The sequence below is a fragment of the Myodes glareolus genome, chromosome 9 (genome assembly GCF_982192425.1).
Source record: "Myodes glareolus chromosome 9, mMyoGla1.1, whole genome shotgun sequence".
In the NCBI taxonomy this organism is placed as follows: domain Eukaryota; kingdom Metazoa; phylum Chordata; class Mammalia; order Rodentia; family Cricetidae; genus Myodes; species Myodes glareolus.
Window position 1 is genome coordinate 22,037,581 of NC_142034.1, and position 19,100 is coordinate 22,056,680.

The 19,100-nt window shown below is 48.1% G+C and overlaps 3 protein-coding genes across 6 annotated transcripts in view; 2 read left to right on the top strand and 1 right to left on the bottom strand.

The window, feature by feature from the left end:
* Znf385c (zinc finger protein 385C) overlaps positions 1–1,576 on the top strand; it is a 50,440-nt gene extending 48,864 nt beyond the window's left edge. For all 4 annotated transcript variants that reach the window (XM_087909985.1, XM_087909984.1, XM_087909983.1 and 1 more), the window contains exon 9: positions 215–1,576. In XM_087909985.1, coding sequence (XP_087766111.1) covers positions 215–451 — 237 coding nt within the window. In that variant the 3' untranslated portion in view covers positions 452–1,576. The remainder of the gene's footprint in view (positions 1–214) is intronic.
* On the bottom strand, positions 1,512–5,850 carry Nkiras2 (NFKB inhibitor interacting Ras like 2). The gene is made up of 4 exons (XM_048450694.2): positions 5,710–5,850; positions 4,555–4,662; positions 3,609–3,850; positions 1,512–3,099 (listed from the first exon to the last, which is right to left on the bottom strand). The coding sequence occupies exons 2-4, from the start codon at positions 4,646–4,648 to the stop codon at positions 2,860–2,862; spliced, it is 576 nt and encodes a 191-aa protein (XP_048306651.1). The 5' UTR covers positions 4,649–4,662; positions 5,710–5,850; the 3' UTR covers positions 1,512–2,859.
* A 2,741-nt stretch (positions 5,851–8,591) lies between these two features.
* Dnajc7 (DnaJ heat shock protein family (Hsp40) member C7) overlaps positions 8,592–19,100 on the top strand; it is a 37,145-nt gene continuing 26,636 nt past the window's right edge. The window contains exon 1 of the mRNA XM_048450695.3: positions 8,592–8,749. Within this exon, the coding sequence (XP_048306652.1) occupies positions 8,673–8,749 (77 nt within the window). The 5' untranslated portion in view covers positions 8,592–8,672. The remainder of the gene's footprint in view (positions 8,750–19,100) is intronic.

The window sequence follows — 19,100 nt, forward strand, 5'->3', positions numbered from 1 at the left end:
GTCCTGAAGTTGTCCATCTGCTGGGCAGGAAGACAGGTGGCATAGCAAGCCCTCTGGAATGGCCGTTTGGGGGTGGGAAGGAGGCGGTTAGACTTGGAACTCCCAAAGTCATGTCCCTGAGGCAAAAAAGCTCCTGGATGTGGCCCAGGGAGGGGGTGGGCTTCTCTGGTATTGGAGACCCTGTCCATTTCTATTTCTCTCTCTCTCTCTGTAGTCTAAATTGGCCTTGCAGAAGCAACTCACCAAGACACTGGCAGCCCGCTTCCTGCCCAGTCCGCTGCCTACCACAGCTGCTGCCATCTGTGCCCTGCCGGGGCCCCTAGCCCTCCGGCCTGCTGCAACAGCAGCGGCTACCCTCTTCCCAGCTCCTGTCCTGGGCCCAGCTCTGTTCCGTACTCCAGCGGGAGCTGTCCGCACTGCTGCAGGGCCCATCCTTTTCACTCCCTATTAGTGGTCCCAGGATGGCCACATCCTATCTCTTCTTGGCAGGCACTTGTCTCCACATCCCAGAGACTGCCTTTTGCAGTTTCTGGGTTTCCACCCAAGCGGGGGTACCTGCTTCTTACTCAGACTGGGGTTTTTCCAGTCCCCTGGGCCTGAGGACCGTCACTATCCTCCTTTCCTGGACTAGTCCTGGGCTTCCTGCATCTATGGCTCCATGAATCCCAAAGATCTATGCAAAACCACAGCCCCAGCCACATGGTGCTCTCGTACCCCAACCCCAACCAGACTTACACAGTGCAGAGTCACATCTCAGCTCCCACAAGCCAGCCTCTCCTGCCATGTTCTAGGGCCTTCTGAACAGCCACTGGAGCTAGGGTGTCACACAGGTGTGGGTGGGAACCTAACAGCTGTGTTTACCATGGGGTAGTCAGGTGTGGTGGTGCATGCCTATAATCCTGGCATCTGGATCATGAGTTCAGTCAGTTTGGGCCATATAGCTAGATACTGTCTCAAAACAAAAACAAAAACAGAAATTGACCATGGGAAAGGACCATGGAGAAAAGGGGCCCCCAAAGTTCTTCAAAGGAAGGTACTGTGAAACTGGGGCAGAGTTGAGGGGAAGCTCCAGCTCTTCTGTAGGGGTGAGGCTCAGTAAAAGAGGTGTCAGGCTGGACCTGACTGTGTAGCCCTGGCTGGTCTGGAACTCTGTAGACCAGGCTGGCAAACTCGTGGCCCTGGCTTTAGCAGAAGTGGCCTGTCTTACCACACTTGTCCTTCTTAACCTTTTGGTGGTCCTGCTGGAGCCCCCCTCTAAGGAGGGCTCTGGGTCTCCCTGAGCCTACGGATTTTCCACTCCGGACTATGGGGTCCAGTCTCTCCAACTGTGGAGCTCAGGGCTGGTACACAGTCCTTTATGCCCTCAAGATCCACCGTCATGTTGCCAAAGCCAGTGCCACTACCCACTCACTATGGGACTTCGCCAGTGTCTACCTGTATCTTTTTTTTTTTTTTTTTTTTTTGGAAAGCTATTTCCAATGGGACAAGAAAAGGGTTCGGGGGAGGGAAACTTTTTGATAACAGCAGTTGTGGTTTTATTGTGTCCAACACATTAATAAATGAACTTCAAGCCTGAGCCTGGAGATGCCCTGACTCTCCTTGCCCAGCCCTGGGGAGAAAGGGTGGTACTGGAGGTGGCCTGGCTGTAGTGTCTAACTCACGTGAGGTGTGCACATCAGAAGCTCGAGGAGGGCACCAGAAGTTGTGGGTTATAAGCTCACTTGATAGATAGCACAAGCCCTGCACACAAGGCCTGTCAGCTCCTAGGAAGCTGCTACTGGTTTGCCTGGGTCTGTGCAGGCATCTGAGGTAAGAAGGAAGGGCTGGAGGAGCCGTTTATCCCACCTCCACCAGGGTAGCAGGCATATAAATACAGAGAATATAAATATAAGTCCAGCTACTAGCCAAAAACAACCAGGAGGGATGGACACTAGCCCGATGGGCAGGTCCAGGGACTGTGCTGCTTGCGCCACTGAGCAGAGAGTGCACTCCTGCCCCCTGGTGGTTACAAGAGGCGTGTCCAGCCTCCAGGGCTGGTTGGTGTAGCACCTTGAAGAGGGTGAAGCAGGGGCAGACACAGGAGGCCCAAGTCACCGGCTTTAGAAGGTCACAGAGCTGCCAAGGCTCTAAGTGATCATCCAAGCTCCTGTCGCCTCACAGATGAGAAAACTGAAGCCCAGAGAAGAATGGCCTTGCTAGGTCACAGGGTGACTGACAGCCCCGTCATCATTCCACACTACCTCAACCAATGAGGCCTCTGCTCCCAGAGCAGGAAGAGGAAGTAAAGGAGCTGGGTGATGAGTAGAGGTCAAACAGAAAACACCACTCCCAGGAGCCTGGCTTTTCCCAGCCTTGGACAGGCCAATGGAAAGGTCAGCGTGAGAGATAGGAGCCAACTCTAAGCCAGCATATTTGACAGTGTGCTCACACTACCCGGTCACTTTCTCGAACCTAGGCCAGTGCTGTATTACTGGCAGGAAATTTAGAGAGTTGGAATCCCTGATAGGAGCCAGGCCATGGACTGGGCACTTTGGTATGACAGCCCTGCTTCCTGCCCCGGGCACATGGAAGGGACACTATGTACCATAAGTGTCCAGGTAACAGTAGAGACAATGGGATGTGAGCTGGGGGTGGGGTGGGAACTACCATGGAAGGGTCAAGGGGAGGGCCAGCAATCAAGTTCACTTGCACTTCTTGGAGTTAAGAGGGGACAAAAGTGGCATTGGCCTGGGCTGGCCCAGCTTCCTGGCCTAGAAGATTATTCCCTTACTGATTGGAAGAACAGCTTGCTTATGCATGCTTGTGCCCTCAACCCATCCTGGCACGGGGTTGGAAAGGTGAAGAAAGAAGGGCAGCCCTTCAGCCATCCAAGGAGCCACTGCCCTTGTTCTTGCGGCTGAGGGGGAAGGCAGACTTGCTCTGGGGCTGGGTCATCTTGCTGGCCAGGTAGATGAAAGGCTCCAGGAGGGAGCGGCGGTCAGCCACTGACACCTCCCATAGTTTCACCTTCTCTGACTTGGCCCAGTGCTGGGCCACATCAGGGTCTACACGACGTTGCTCCTGCAGGTCACACTTGTTGCCAAGGACCACGATGGTGACCTGAAGAAGAGAGACAAGAGTAGAGGCTGGCTGGGTGGTGGAGGTGCATGCCTTTAATCCTAGCACTAGGGAGGCAGAGGCAGGTGGATCTCTGTGAGTTTGAGGCCAGTCTGATCTACAAAGTGAGTACCAGGACAGCCACTGTATATATATATAGACAGTGGTTCAGACTCAGGAGTAGCAGTCAGTTGTTTCTGGCCAACAACTGGGGAAGATGCAGTTCCCAGAGGCCCAACAGAGGACTGGCAAGGGCATGGAGCCACAGGGAAGAAAGATTCGGGGGAGCATCATGTATTAAAATGGATCCTATTAAACCACAGAAAAGTGTTTATACTGTCCTAGCCACCTCTTGTGTGGGATGAAGACCCTCCAATGACCTTCATGGTCCTCTAGCTCCTAAACCACTCCTTGGCAAATAAGCACAATTGGAATCGTTCCAGTACCCCAAAGCCTACCAAGTACCCATGCCCCCCTACCACTAGGCTCTCACAGAAATCTAGGACATGTACCTCCTTCTTGTCCTTGGACTTGTCGATTTCCTTCTTGAGCAGCTCGACACGCTGGAACGACTCTCGGCTGTCTGTGCTGTAGACCAGGACGTAGCCGTCAGTGCAGGAGAAGCAGTGCCTGGGCAACTCGGCCCCATCCCGGAGACCCCGAGTGTCGTAGAAACGCACCTGCTCCCGCACCCCTCGGTCTGTCTCAATGGAGCCCACATAGATGTCTTCCTGGGTCTCAATCATCTCAGAACCTGGGTGAAAATGAGACCTGATTAAGAGTCAAGGGAGATGGGACATGTGAGAGAGGTGGACATCCCAGTGAGCGTAAGGAAAGTGAGGGCTCTGGAGAGGTCACGCTTGAGAGAGCTAGGCAGGGATGACTTTGGGGGATGAGTGTCATGTCACACAAAGCAAAAGGGCAACGCACAACTGGGTGTGGCACCACACGCCTTGAATCGAAGCTCTTGGAGGGGCAGGGGCAGAGGCAGGCGGATCTATGTGAGACCCAGGCCAGTCTTGTCAGTGTGGTGAGGCCATCTCAGAGATGATGATAGTAACAAGGAAGTGGAGAGTGTGGGGAGCAGATGCCGCCCACCTACCTCTGACTATGTACAACATACATGCACACACACACACACACACACACACACACACACACGCACATTAGGAATGTACACTCCCAAACAGAAGTGCTCTGTGGGGCTTTTTCTAGCTTGGTTTTGGGTTTCTTCCTTCTAGAGTTATTCAGTTTTGTAGAACTGGGGGGGGGTATCATGTTTTCCTTTTTCCTCCATTGCTGGGGTTCAAACCAGTACTCTGTCAGCCATGCCTGCAGCCCCAGTTTTAAGGGTGTAAAAGCAGCTGGTGTCCTTTTTAGCCTTTGTGTTCATAATGTGACCAAATCTCACCAAATTTCACCATCTTCCACCAATCCGTCAGCCCCAGCAACACTCACCCACAACATGGTTCCCGTACAGGAGCTGCTCAAGAATTGAAGTTTTGCCCACAGATGCCTGGCCACACACGACCACCTTGCAGCTCTTCCCCATGCTTAGCGTTCAACCTTGAAGAACAGAAGGAGTGTGGTGAGGGAAGATGGAAGGCAGCTAGATAGCAGACTGGGGAAGCTTCAGGGGTTCAGCAGCACCCTGATGTATTTCCATGCACTACTGAGAAGTCCACTGTTCTGTAATTAACCTACTTGTCCCAGGAGTGGCCAGGATTTGACACACAGCAGGTGTGGGACTAATGGTACCACAAAGGGAGAGGCCCAGGGAGTGGTTTACAAAAAGCTGGCCAGGTTCTTCCCAGTGCACAGGATATATAGGGCACCAAATACTGAAGGGAGTTTCATAAGCGCTCTTACTCTTTTGCTATGTTCTGTTTGTTTGTGTTTTGTTTTGCGGAGACAGGCTCTCATGTAGCCAAAGCTGGCTTACAGCTGATCCTCTGGCCTCTCCCTCTCAAGTGCTGGGAGTACAGGCCTGTGTACACCAGGTTGTTTTCTCTCTTTAACCATGATCCCCATGAAGAAAGAAGCACGGATTAAGATTCGTCTTAAGTCATCTTCTTGAAGAGAGTGTGCAAATATAGAGAATAACTTGCTTTCCTGAATGACTGAGTGAGAATGAATTCTGCCTAACCATCCCGAGTCAAATCCATTGGAAAAAAACAAAAAACAAACAAAAAACCACACACATCAGACAAGAAGTGATAGAATCAAAGCCGCTTCGGAAAGGGATTTTACAACCCTTGGACTGGCAGGCACTGAGAGAAAGCTCAGACTCAAAAATTCTCTGAAGAGACTCCAGAGAGAGGTCTCCTATCGAGAAACTTCCAAACACAGGCTCCTGGGAAGCTACAGTGATCTCCCCTCCTTCCCCCTCAGAAAGTAGAGATCCTGCCCCAAAGGTTTCCCAAGCAGAAACCTCTCCAGGAGATTCTCCTGACGCAGATCTCCATCCACCCCATGGTTTGAGAGGCTACCAGAGGCCGCCGCCACAGACTTCCCCTGAAGGGCACCCCTCAGAAACTATCAGGAGGCAGAGACAGGACAACCAAAGTGAATCAGGGGCAGAGGCCGATCCGACCCCGCCTCTCAGCTCCATACCTCCGGGGTCCCCGCAGCACTCCAGCTGAGGTGCCCCCCGGAGTGGGCAGGACCATGGGAGGGGCAGTTCGACAGTAAGGACGCCCCTCTCCCTCTGGGTGGAAGTACTTGCTCTGGAGCCCCGCCCCCCAACGGCCGGCCTTCAAGATAACTTCCGGCAGCGCAAAGCGAGCGCTGGTCCCACAGCGCCCCCAGAGGCCGGCGGGGGAATGCTGGCCAGAATTTACGATTATGTGTGGTTACCAAATTGATGCTTCCAGGTTCTGATACCAAAATGTTCTCTCTCTAGAGGACAATAATCCTTCATTAATTCTATCATCTATTCGACAAGCTTTTTTATTTTCTTGGCAGTGCTATGAATGGAACTCAGGGTCTTGCATATACCAAGCAAGTGCTCTTTGAACCTGGAATTTTTTTTTCCTTTTTAAACAAAATTTCTATATGTAGCTCTGACTGTCCTAGAATTCATGCTCTAGACCAGGTTGGCCTTGAACTCACAGATATCCTTTTTGTTTCTGCGCCTCAAGAACTGAGACTAAAGGCATGTGCCACCACACCTGACTAAATCTGAAAATTTTTTGAACATGGAATGGGTCTCACATTTGCATCCCAGCACTTGGAGGATGAACTGGGGGTGATTTTGAGTCCAAAGACAACAAAGTTTACACAGAGATCCTGTTTCAAAAACAAACAAAAAAAAAACCCTACTTTGTCTTGTCTGTGTCTTGCATAGGGCCATAGGCAAAGGAAGTTGGGTAGGGTGATTGTTCGTAAGTTCACTGTCTGGAAGAATTAGACATCTAAAGCAAGGATGACCACACTCTGTGCTGAATGCTGTTACTGAGGTGGGATGCTATGGGCACAGCAGAAGACATTTAACTTGGGGGCAACAGATACCAAAGGGAGGCGGCCATGCCCATGTTCAGGTTTGAAGACTGAGGACAGAGAAGTCTAAAGCACAGGAAAAACAACAAGAACCACGCCATTTCTGGAGCCACAAATCCCTGAGGGTTCATTATTGACTGCAGGGAGCAGTCAAATAACAAAGACGTGTGGTTGGTCAGAGACCAGACTCACAGTGATAGAAAGCCATTGGCGGATTTATACCAGGGAATGAAATGATCCATCTACTTTTGCAAGAAAGGTCATTCTGTCAGAAGAGCCAAGCCTTGACAGAGATGAGACTGAGGGACAGTTAGGAAACTGGTGTAACCTGAGTTTATTCATTTGCTTTTAATGACAAGATTTGGGGCTGAAAAAAAGATTTATGGATGTATGGCAGGTGAATCAAGAAGTGTTGATAGATTTAAGTCAAGAGCAACACTGAAGATTGCATGTTTCATAACCCATATCTTATGTGGTAGCCAGTTGAACAGATGAATATACAGCATAAGGAATTCAGGAAAGAATAAAAATTTGCCTTTATTTCTGTTGTTGAGAAAAGGGTGGAAGTAGCTTCAATAAATGAGTGAAGGGATTAGGAATGTCGCTCAGTTGATAGGGGACCTGGTGGCATGAAGCCCCGGGTTTGATCTCCAGCACCATATAAACAACAGGCATGGATGAGCTGGGCGGTGGTGGCACACACCTTTAATCCCAGCACTCAGGAGGCAGAGGCGGGCAACAAGAAGAATTGGACGCTGGGATGAAGTTAAAACTGTCAGAGTAGGTGAATAGGTTGAGCTACAAACGGCAAAAAGTTGGAAGTCAAAACCAGATTGGTTCGTGAACTACTCTGTATACTGTGAGGTGAGCCACTGGCAGGCAGGGCAGGGGTGAGGTTTTTGCTATCCCACCTCCAACCAACAGTGCAGGTAAAGGTATAAAGGCTGAATGACCGCTCCCAGTCCACTGAGTCTCCGTTCTCATTTTCTAGTCAGTTGCCCCTGTGGTTTCAGTTCCCTCAGTAATTTTATCATTACAAAACAGGTACGGGGCCTTCGCACACTGTTCCTTAAGGGAAGGGGCATAGACACTGTTAAAATTCCACTGTCTTCTTATTTTCGTCCCTTTTGGCTTTAGATTATACCCTCCAAGTCATCTCTGCACGTTTAACCTCAGAGGGCCCCAATTCAATCCAACTCTACAAATACAGTTGGGTGTAGTAGTGGTGCTCCAAAAATGATTAAGCCGTCTTCCCAATTCAGACCGCATTTGGCCAGACAAGCGTGCTGGGTAGAGTTTACGAGAGGTAGGAGTACAGGGGACACTAAGGAAAAGGGACCTCACCCCATGAGCTGCCTTATAAACTCCGGGGCAGGGGCTGGGGCGCCATGTCACCCTCTCTAGACTTAATGCTGAGATGGCACTCCCAAGCGGCTGACATGAAAGCGGCCTCATAAAAGGGTCCGCGTCATTAGGGTGATGAACCAGTTGGTGCTTGGAGATCCGTAGAAGATGAAAGGCGCAGGGTGAAGACGCCCTGCGTTCCCCTCGCTTGGCTGGGCAGGGCTTCCAGGCCCCGATGAAAGCTGGGGGACTGGGCTCCAAGTAGCTCTTCATGCTTTTCCGGGGAGGAAGCTGTGGACACACTCCAAGGTCGGGAAGGTAGTCGTAGAGGGCTTTTTTCCCTCGAGTCTTGGGTGACCCGTCTCCACCCACCCGCGACTTCCAAGCTTCACAGGAGACGCTCTAGGATTGCAAGTTGTTATGGCAACCAGGCTGTCGGGATACTGAGGCAAGCCGAGGCCTAGAGAGGCAACATCCTTCTGTCCCCTCCTCCTATCTGCAGGAAAGTGGCGCCCCCTACGCACAGGAGCCGTCCCTGGACCCCCGCCCCAGGGCGGAGACCACCGTGGACCTCCAGGGATGGGAGGCCGCTCTGGCCCCAAGCGGAGCCTCTCGTTGGTAGACGGGCTAGAGGTAGTCCCTCTGGGCGCTGCGCCGCTGAGCTGCTCGATGCTCCAACCGGAAGTGCTCTTCACCGCCTGCCTCCCACCCGGCTCTCTGGTCCCGGCGGTAAGATGGCGGCTACCGCGGAGTGCGATGTGGTAATGGCGGGGACCGAGCCTGAACTGCTGGAGGACGAAGAATCCAAGAGGTAACTAGGTGGTAGGGTCATGGAGGGGGACGACCTTGAGTTCATGGCCCGCGGAAGGTCGACTCGGCGGCGAGGCAGCTCCCAGGTGTAGAGACGCTACCCTGCCTTCTGCAGACAGCCTCCCCCCTCCCCCCATCAGAGCTGGAGTCGACACAGACCCCCTTGAAGGGGCGTTCTTGGGGATTGGTTTTCCCCCTTCTGCTTCCGCATAGCGGGGCGCTGAGGCATGGCCTAGTTCTGCGGCCGAGAGGAAGGTCGCCCTCATTGTAGAGGCCGGGGTGGAACCTCAGAGGTCGGCTACAGGGTGGGGGAGGCGTCGCGGCGCCGATGACGACTTCCTTAACAGAGCCCCAACCTCCGCCTGCTCTGGTTAACTTGTGTGCATTGTTGTCTGTCCTCCCTGCACGTCTCCAAAGCCCTCGTTCTCCTCCTCACCTCCTCTTCCTCTTTAATCGCACCCAGTGGGGTCATTAGTGTGGGTCTGAGGAGGTTGTATGACTCCGGCTATTGACCTGCTCGCACCCTGATTACCGTAGACATTACTAATGGATAGGCAGAAGGACGAGTGAGGAGCTCGTCTCGTATTGTACGGGTCAGACGTTTCTTCACCCTTCCTTCCGAGACCATGCTGAGGCTCAGGGAGGACAGCTGTTTCGATGCAGTTGGCACTGCTGGGCAGCTGCAGTAGTACGAGATTGCCAGTCTGGACTAGACTAGGGAGCTGCTGAGTGAGTGGTTTTCGAGAACACTCTGTGAATCCTGGCACCAGCCAAGGGCAGGTTTTTTTTTTTTTTAAATTATTTAACTTTATTTCATGCACATTGGTATAATGATGTCAGATTCTCTTGAACTGAATTTACACACGGCTGTGAGCTGCCATGTGGGTGCTGGGAATTGAACCCAGGTCCTCTGGAGGAGCAGTCAGTGCTCTTAACCACTGAGCCATCTCACCAGCCTCAAGGGCAGGTTTTTGACGTGTGGCTAGAACGCAGTTCCAAACAGGCGTACTTGTTCTGATTCCAGAGGTGAACCGCCCCTGATCAGCTGCAGGTTAGTTTCATCCTATTGTTCAGGGTGGCCGGCAGTGCCATTAGAGGGGTATTCTAATATATGTAGTTAGTGTGATCCAACTAAGTGTGTGGGGGTAGGTTTTCGATCGGAATCATCTGAGATGGGGAAATCAGGAGATATACAAACCAGGATTCTGAGGGGTTTTTCCTATCCAAGCTAGAAATACAAGGGTATACTCGGGGAGTTACCAAGTGTATGGGCTGGAAGCTGAGAGGCTTGACAACACGTAGCCAATCCCTGAGATATCAGTCTAGTCTCCTTTGTTTTGAGTTTCCACATCATTGCAGTATTGGGAGTTAAGCATCATCAGCTCATACCTATCTTAAGGAATTGCAAAACGAGAAGGAAGACCCTTCGCCAACACAAACAGAACTTAAATTTATTTCATTTTACTTGTATTTGGGAAGAATTTGGTGCTGTTCTCCTTACTGATATAAATAGGGACTTTGATCATTTGTCATATAAGGAATATATTGTGCTCAGTGTAAATCTGTAGGGAGTGTTCCTCTTTTGGACTTTAGACAGTCCCTGTACGCTAGCCAGCGTCAGCCTAGAACTCACAGAGGTCCACCTATCTTCCTCTGCCTGGAGCGAAGGTGGAAGGTGCGCACCATCATGCCTGGAGGTGGTGGTGCACACTTGGGCTGCAGAGGCCCAACCTGGTCCACCTGGTCTACAGAGCTTCCAGGACAGATCTCTGAGTTCGAGGTCCACCTGGTCTACAGAACTTCCAGGACAGGCGGTGAGTCTGTCTCAGAACAAAAACAAGCCAGACGTGGTGGTGCTCATTGTAAATGGAAAGCAGAGGCAAACAGACCAAAGGCAGCCAGCTTTCTACAGTTAACAGGCCAGCCAGGGCTATGTGTTAAGATTTATTGGGAATCGGGGTGGGGGGGAGATTGGTAAAACAGAGTACTGTTATAATGCAGCAACATGTGAACCATGGTGTTTGGTTAACTGCCCTCTTTGTTTAATTTATTGATTATAAATGTTATCTACCACTGTAGCAGGCTTTCCTTTGGGCTACCAACCAGCTCCTAAATCATGACTTACTATTATGATTGCTGGGCCTTATCTTATGCTTGTCCCACTAGCTCTTATAACTTAATTTAGACTGTTTCTCTGTTTCTCTTCATCTACGTTTCTTTTTTTTCTTTTCTTTCCTTTTTTTTTTTTTTTTCCGAGACAAGAGTTTGTAGCTTGGAGCCTGTCCTGGATTGTAGACCAGGTTGGTCTTGAACTCCACCTGCCTCTGCCTCCTGGGATTAAAGGCGTGCGCCATTAGCCATTACCGCTCGCTTCATTTACGTTTTGTCTCGGCTTTTTGCCTTTCTTTCATTTGGTGTGTCCTACTTTTTCTGCCTCTTCCTTGTCTAGATAGCTGGTGGCTGACTGGCCCTGGGTGTCTCCCTCTTTTCTCCCTTGTTCTCTTGTTCTCGTTCTTTGTAGACCAAGCTGTCCTCGAACTGAACTCACTGAGATCCGCCTGCCTCTGCCACCAACTGCTGGGATTAAAGGCGTGCACCGCCACCTCTCTGCCAGCAGCATATCTTTACATTAATTAAAATAATATTCCACCGTATACTACCAAGTCAACATAATTGTAAGTAAAGGTGAAAGCTGATTTTTTAAGCAGATGTGTTGTATATTTATGGAGTTTGAATTTTAGACATGCTGAAGCTGATTCTTCAGTTTTATATGTTCATCATATACTAGTTATGTATACAAACAAAAAAGAAAATAACTTAGATCATTTTTACCTCTGCTATATAAGGCATCCTCAGAAGAATAAGCATTAGTGCACGTCCTTAATCCCAGCACTCTAGGAGGCAGAGACAGGCGGGTCTCTGGGTTCAAGGCCAACCTGTTCTATATAGTGAGTTTCAGGACAGCCAGAGCTAAACAGTAAGACCCTGTCTTGGAAAATCAAACAACAGCAGAGTAAACATTAGGGTCTGTTAGCATGAAAAAGAGTTGTTGATGTGTAGTTTTTCCTTTGTTGAAGGAGTAGAGATTTAGCAGTTTTGGAAAGAAGTTTTATATTTTTCTTGTTTTCTAGAATCCTCCTGTGCAGCCAAAGCAGGTAATGAGGGAAGGACATCCTTTGAAGTGCCCCTTAACTGCCTGGCATTGTTAGAACCCTTTGGTTAAGTTCCTATCTCTGGTTTCTTCCTTCTACTACCAGTTCATTTAGGGACACAGTCTCTGAGTCCCTGGGGGTGTTTTTGTGAGGCCCAGCAAGAATCCTTCCTTCCTTGCATCTTGGCTCTAAATGGATCTTGATGTTGCTAAATTATCACAGTCCCATAGGGAGGCAAAATGAGAAGAGCTCCAGGACCTCACTGCAACATTTTATGTGACTACGTCATAGTTCTTTAGCTTTACTGTGTCGAGAGAGAAAGAGACCTTAGGTGTTTGCATCTGTTAGTTTGTCACAAGCCTTTACCCACGGCAGCTGAGAAATGTATTGAAAGGGTATAGAGCAACCCAGGAAAGAGGCTTCTACCCACATGTGCATATGTGTGCATTCACGCATTAACACTATGCATTCCCACTCTTAAGTCCCATTGAGAGTCCATTTTTCCATTATTCTACTGTGTGCTTCTCTTATTTCAGTGTTGAATATGGAAGTTGTGTTTCCATTGTTTCAGGTAGTCTAAGCTGATTATTAGCACACTCCAAAATAGAATTTTGTGTGTGAAAATTGCTTCTATTTAGTGAGTGAGAGAGAGAATGAGAACACTTTGGAGGCCAGAGGAGAACTTGTGGGAATTGATTCTCTACCATTTGGGTTCCAGGGATTGAACTCAGGTTGTCAGGCCTGGTAGCGAGCATCTTTACACCTGCTGAGCCATTTTACTGGTCCCAAAATTGTTTTTCTTTGACTGCCACTTTATAGATTAAGAGTTAAAGTTCAGACATTTCAACTAACTTAAAGCCTTTGGTGTTCCTTGGAAGTTGCTGACCACTTTTCCTAATATGCAGTGCCTGTTGTGAGTTAAAGGTCTCTGAATGCAGGAGCAGCTTGGTCTCTGTAGGTAGCCTTATTACATATTGATGGGTTTCAAGCAGTTCACTAGGAGAAAGCACGTCTTTATTTCATTTTGTATCTGCTGTGACTATACATAGAGATCCAGAAGCATCAGGGAGCCATAGATTGGGAGCAAGGACAGCCTTGCTTGCTTCCCTGAGCTAATATTTTTTTTAATTTAATTATTTTATATGTATGAGTGTTTCGCCTGCACGTGTGTATGTGTCTATGAAGACCAGAATGTTCATCCCTGGAACTGTAGTTACAGATGATTGATTATGAGCCACCATATGGGGGATAGGAATTAATCCCAGGTCTCCTGTAAGACCAATAAGTGCTCTAAAACACTTTGCCATCTCTCTAGCCCTAATGATCTGATATTTCCATATGTTTTTTTATATGTATAGGTGCTTCGCCTATATATATATATATATATCTGTGTGCCAGGTGTATGTAGTGCCTGCAGAGATCAGAAGGCTGCTTTGGATCTCTTAGATCTGGAATTACAGATGATTGTGAGACACTATTTGAGTGCTATTGATCTTTGATTCTTTGGAATAAGAATCTGCTCTTAACAACTGAGCCTTCTCGCCAGCCCCTAAGCTAATATTTCTGTATCTGTTCCCCTATGCACATAAGAACCATTTTTTTTTTAATTTACTTTGTGTGTGTGTGCGTGTATGAGTGTGAATGTCAGAAGACAGCCTGAGAGTTAATTCTTCTACCATATGGGTTCTAGGGATCAGACTCAAGATTGTCAGGGTTGGGGGCAAGCTGCTTTACCTGCTGTTCCATTTTTTCACAAAAGCCTGCCTCGCTCCCTTCCTGCCTACCTCCCTCCTCTTTCTACCTTCCTCTTCTTCAACAAGGCCTTGTTAGGTAGCTTTGGCTGGCTCGAGACTTGCTATGTAGACAAGCAGGCTTCTAACTCACAGATCTGCCTGCCTCTGCCTCCCAAGTGCTGGGATTGGAAGAGCTGTTCCTATTATTAGGCTCTTGTTACCTAGGGATCTTAATTCCTTTGGGAATTAGGAATTTATCTTATTTCTCTGTCCACATTGCTGAGTCCATACCCCAGGCTTTGCAGTAGTTCTGTTTGTTTACTACAGCTTTTTAAGGCTCTTTGAACTTCAAAGTCTTACTTAACCAGAGCTGTTGGGAACCCTCAGCCTGATTAACATTAGGAATGTCCACCTTCTCATAGAATTCTAGGGCAAGCAGCTAGACATTTCAGTAAGTCTGGAAGCCAAATGGGAATTTATCTTTGACTTTAAAGTCAAATTAATGAGAAACACTTCAATTTGGTGTGCTTTAGGTGTGACTCAGAGGTAAAGATGGGGAAGATCGAAGAAATGAGTTATGGCTAAGGAAGGGGATAAATTTAGGAATACAGAATCTCAAATATAACAAATTAGTTGAACCCTGATAGTAACTCAGAAATTTATTAAATAGTCATTAGTGGAGCAGAGCTAGGATTTAGGAAGTCTCTTTTCCTTAATGTAGTTCAGACTTGTAGTAAGCAGTGTTGAGAAAACAGCAATCTTAGGGAAATATTGGGCCAAGTGAGTGGCAGTTGCTCTAGTGCCTAGTCACTTGCCAACAACAGGAATTCTGATTGGTCTGAAGCCTCACCTTATTGGACATTCCAGCCAATAAGGAGTTAGCTTAGTTCTTGAAGCTAGTTTTTAAAAAGATTGAGTACTGGACAGCTGCCTTTGGTTTCTTTCTCTGGGACTTAAGACTAGAGAGCAATGATTGGCTGCTGCCTAGGTGCCTTGTCACCTGATAAGTCCTGTTGAGAATCCTTTTGTAGGCCCCTCTTTCACTAATGTTTACTCCTCATTCTCCAGTGTTGAATGATGTGGAAGTTACGTAGAAGACGGTCCAGGTATTCTTTGAAGCTCTTTCATCATTAGGAACAGGGTTTGGAGTGGTTTTTCCAGGGGCCATTCTTTCTACTGGTGTGATAGTTGCTTCCTCACCCCCCAACCAGACAGAGACCATGGTTCTTATTTTATACCATGGTGGGCAGAAGTGCATGGCTGGGCTTTTGAGAAAAGTGGTGTGTGGTGGGTGTGACTTTTCCAGTTTTGTTTTAAGACCTGATTGATTAGTGTGTGACGTGTGGAGAAGCTAGGTTATTAGATACACAGTGTTGACCATCTCTTCTGAAGCTGTGTTACTTTTGAGGACGGTATGAGGGACAAACAGAACTCTGCTGTATTTCCTGCCTGAAAGTTTCTGCCTGGGCCGTTTGATATGAGACAGCCACCTGTTAAATTGAGGACTCAAGAGTGCCACTGGTGCGTCCATACTGCCCTCTAGTTTCCATTTCTACCTTCCATATCCCCCCAAACATGAGGGGTGTATTTGTGTGTCTGTGTGTGTGTCTGTGTGTGTGTCTTCTGTGTGTGTCTGTGTGTGTGTCTTGTGTGTGTGTCTGTGTGTGTGTCTGTGTGTGTGTGCACACGCACCTGCGTGGAGATCAGAAAACAACTTGTGGCAGTTCTCTCCTCCACTGTGTGAGTTTGGCAGTAGAACTCAGGTTCTCAGGTTAGGCAGCAACTGTCTACTCGCTGGCCATCTTGCCAGCCCTGAAAGTGGGCTTTTAATTGTAGTTCCTTAGTTCTAGATTGTTGAGGGATGCCACTGTCTCTGTCAGGATGAAAGATGTTGTCAGAGCTTAGGGTCGAGTCTGGACCCTAGCAGTGCTATAGCTGAGCTCAGTCACCGTCTTTAGGAGACAAGTTAAAGAGACAAGTAAGAGTGAAGAGCAGAGAAAGGAGATTAGAAGAGGAACAAATAAGGAAGTTCAGAGACACTCCTCCCCCTTGTCTATCAGGTCTTGATCTGAGGTTTAGACGGAGGGCTAGAGGTGTGCACAACTAAGTGTCCTGATAAAGGCGTGGTCTTTCCCAGGGGCACCAATCTCTCCTAACAAAGCAGTCTGATCTCTGAGAGACAAGTTCCTCTCTGGCTGGCACTAGGCCTTAGCCTGTTCTTTCCACAGCTTAAGATACCTGGGGGATTGCAATCCACAGAACCATGTATCACCAAATAAGCCTGATAGCCAAAAGGAGGAGCACAGATATCTCTTTAGAGTATCCTTGCTCCTTCAAAGACATCTGCATTGTCATATAAAGGAGAACCAAAAGATGGAGCATGGGTTTGGGGATATATTGTCAACATCATCCTCAGGCTAGCACTGAAAAGCCAATGACATGTACTCTCATAGTGGCTTCAGAGAGGCTCGTTACTCAGAAGCAGCCTTACCCCTGGTCTCCTCTTCCCAGGGGTAAGTACAGGATAAGTAAATGCCAGAACACTGATGCCTGTTGCTTGAGATGCGACAATCACAGTTGAGGTAGCTGTTTCTGTAACTGTTATGCTTGCAGTGATGGGGTGCTGTCCAGATTGGGATTGGATTGGTTAGTGCATCACAGCCCTGCTTCCCTAAAGACAAAGCCAGCGCCTGGTGTCCTTCCCTGCTCCAGCAGTAGGGAGTGCTGCTGGCTTGTGCAGATTCACCCACAGCTCCCCTTAGTGCATCTTTGTTTTCCACCTTTTCTCTTTTTGGGAGTAAGAGATTATTTTTGAGATTTTGTGGTTTTGTTTTTTAATTAAGGTAGATTTTTGGTTTTTGTGGGTTTTTTTTTAATTTTTTTTTTCGAGACAGGGTTTCTCGGTGTAGCCTTGGAGCCTGTCCTGGCACTAGCTCTGTAGACCAGGCTGGCCTCTAACTCACAGAGATCCACCTGCCTCTGCTTTCCGAGTGCTGGGATTAAAGGTGTGAGCCACCACCGCCTGGCTTAATTAAGGTAGATTTTTTTTTAAATATATTTTTAGTGCATTGATGTTTTGCCTGCATGTATGTCTGTATGAGGGTGTTGGATCCCATAGAATTGGAGTTACAGAAAGCTGTGAGCCTCCATGTGGGTGCTGGGAATCGAATCTGGGTTCTCTGGAAGAGCAACCAGTGTTTCTAACCACTGAGCCATCTCTCTAACCCCGAGTTTTTATTTTTACTTTTTTGAGACCGCATTGCACATCATAGCCCAGGTTGGCCTAGAACTCACTATATAGTCCAGACTGGCCTTAAACTATGTAGTAATCTGCTTCAGCCTCCTAAGTGCTAGAATTCTGGGTATAAACCACCATGTCTAGGGTTTTAGTTGTGCTTTAAAGTGAAAATGGGGTTGCTGATGCATCTCTCCAGCTTCCCACACAGATAGTTGCCTGACACCTAAGTCCACCCAGTGCATCTCAACTGAACCTGGAAACAATGTTTATTTCAAACACAAGGGTCAATTTGGCAGGACTGAGAAGAAAGCACAATAAAGAACCTTGGGATGGGGCGGTGCATATTGGAGGAGGTAAAGGGAAGGGAGACACTGCGGGGTGAAAGGAACTGGGTCGCAGTGGCTTCGCAGTGACTAGAGCGCCCCTTGTCTCTAGCTGGTTAGAGAGCAGCACACAAGGCCTCAGAGACTCTCCAGTGTTTGCAGACTTTTCCACAAGTCGTATGGCTTTCACTTACTGAAATTCTTCTTCCCCCTTTGGTTTTTTGAGACAGGGTTTCTCTGTGTAGCTCTAACTGTCCTGGTACTTGCTCTGTAGACCAGGCTGACCTCGAACACACAGAGATCTACCTGCCTCTGCCTCCCTAGTACTGGGATTAAGGGTATGTGCCACCACCGCCCAGCTCTGAAATTTTATTTGTAGATCAGAATTTATTTAATTTTAATATCTTTTAGAGAAATGGAGTGACTTACTTGTTGGCAGGGTGGGATAGACGTGAGGCTGTTAGGCTCTTTTTACTCTGGTCTCATGAAGGTCAGAGAGAGTACAACATGAAACAGGCCTTGTGACATGCCATTGGGGACAAGAGGTCTGGGGAAGGGGGAGGAGGAAAGAATTTCTACTCTGAGTCTGGCCAAGATCTCATAAATTCTGTAGGGTGGAGGACATTTCTAAGTCAACAGGCAGCTAGTAAATTTGACTGAAGAAGTGAGGTGCCACAGTCTAGAGGTCTATGTAGAGACAGTGAACATGGGAGAAACACGTGGGGAGTCCTGATTTCCAGGCATGTACGTGCTGCAGCCCTGGCAACCAGGCAGAGAAGAAAAAGATTTACACCCTAAATACAGTAAAATATTCTCTAAAATCAAAGCCTTTTAAAGAACACTCCTCTGCTCTATGAAAATTAGAGCATTTTGTCCTCGGTTGTAATTTTAGCAAAATTGGAGTTTTTTTCTGCTTAAAAATGTTACCTGAGAATTGAGATTTCCCTTTGTTGGTTCTTGGTCTCATAGATAAAAGAATTTAAAAACAGACTCAGAGGAAAGCTTTAAATTTGAGAGAGAACCCATACGTCAGGCAGAAAACAGGGTAGGCAAGATATAAAGTATGTCTCTGAAGCTAGCTGGGCCTGGTAGAACACACCTTGTTCTACCCCCCCCCCTTCTACATAGTTCCAAGACAGATAACTGTCTCAAAAAAAGGAAACAACAGTAACAAAAATTTCTAAAGCTGCCAAGAGGTGGGGGAGAGCAAGAGAGGCAGCCATGCCTTTTCAGTTAAGGTCCAAAAAAGCCAACAAGTGTGGCAGTGCATGACGGCAAGCAGCTGCACTGTGCTGGGTGGACGGGTCTTAGAAAAGAGTTGCGGGGTCCAAAGTGTGAGGGCAAGTGTTCTTGGCCAGTATCCAAACGAGAGAGAAAGGGGAAGGGAAAGTTATATTTTTAAAGTTAGAACGCAGAAAAGCAGGCAGGCTCAGAAGTGAAGATCTCTAGTTCTCTGGGCCCCGGTTTAAATTAGGGGCCTTGTGTTCGGCCATCTTCTTAGCTTGTGAAAGTGAACCAGCTTTCCTGAGGAGTGGTCTCTTGGATTAACTCTTAAGGGAAGGGACAGCAGTGTAATGTAGGAATTTAGAATGTCACATCTTAGCTGGTCATTGGTGGCACACACCTTTAATTCCAGCACTCAGGAGGCAGAGACAGGTAGATCTCTGTGAGTTCAAGGCCAGCCTGGACTACAAGAGTTAGTTCCAGAACAGGCTCCAAAACTACAGAGAAACCCTACCCTGTCTCAAAAAATGGTGGGGGGAACCTCTTAATCCTGGGTTTGCATAAGCATTTTTGTGTGTATATACTCTAGCACACACATGGAAGTCAGGATACTTTGGGGAGTCAGTTTTCTCTTTTTACCATATGGGTCCCAGGCTTGGTGGTAAGTGCCTTTACCCCCTGA

Excerpts from the sequence above, each read along its gene's own strand:
- Nkiras2 (XM_048450694.2), bottom strand. The coding sequence starts at position 4,648 with ATGGGGAAGAGCTGCAAGGTGGTCGTGTGTGGCCAGGCATCTGTGGGC. Across the intron at positions 3,851-4,554 it reads GTACGGGAACCATGTTGTGG|GTTCTGAGATGATTGAGACC; the intron begins GTGAGTGTTGCT and ends ATTTTCACCCAG. Across the intron at positions 3,100-3,608 it reads AGTCCAAGGACAAGAAGGAG|GTCACCATCGTGGTCCTTGG; the intron begins GTACATGTCCTA and ends TCTCTTCTTCAG.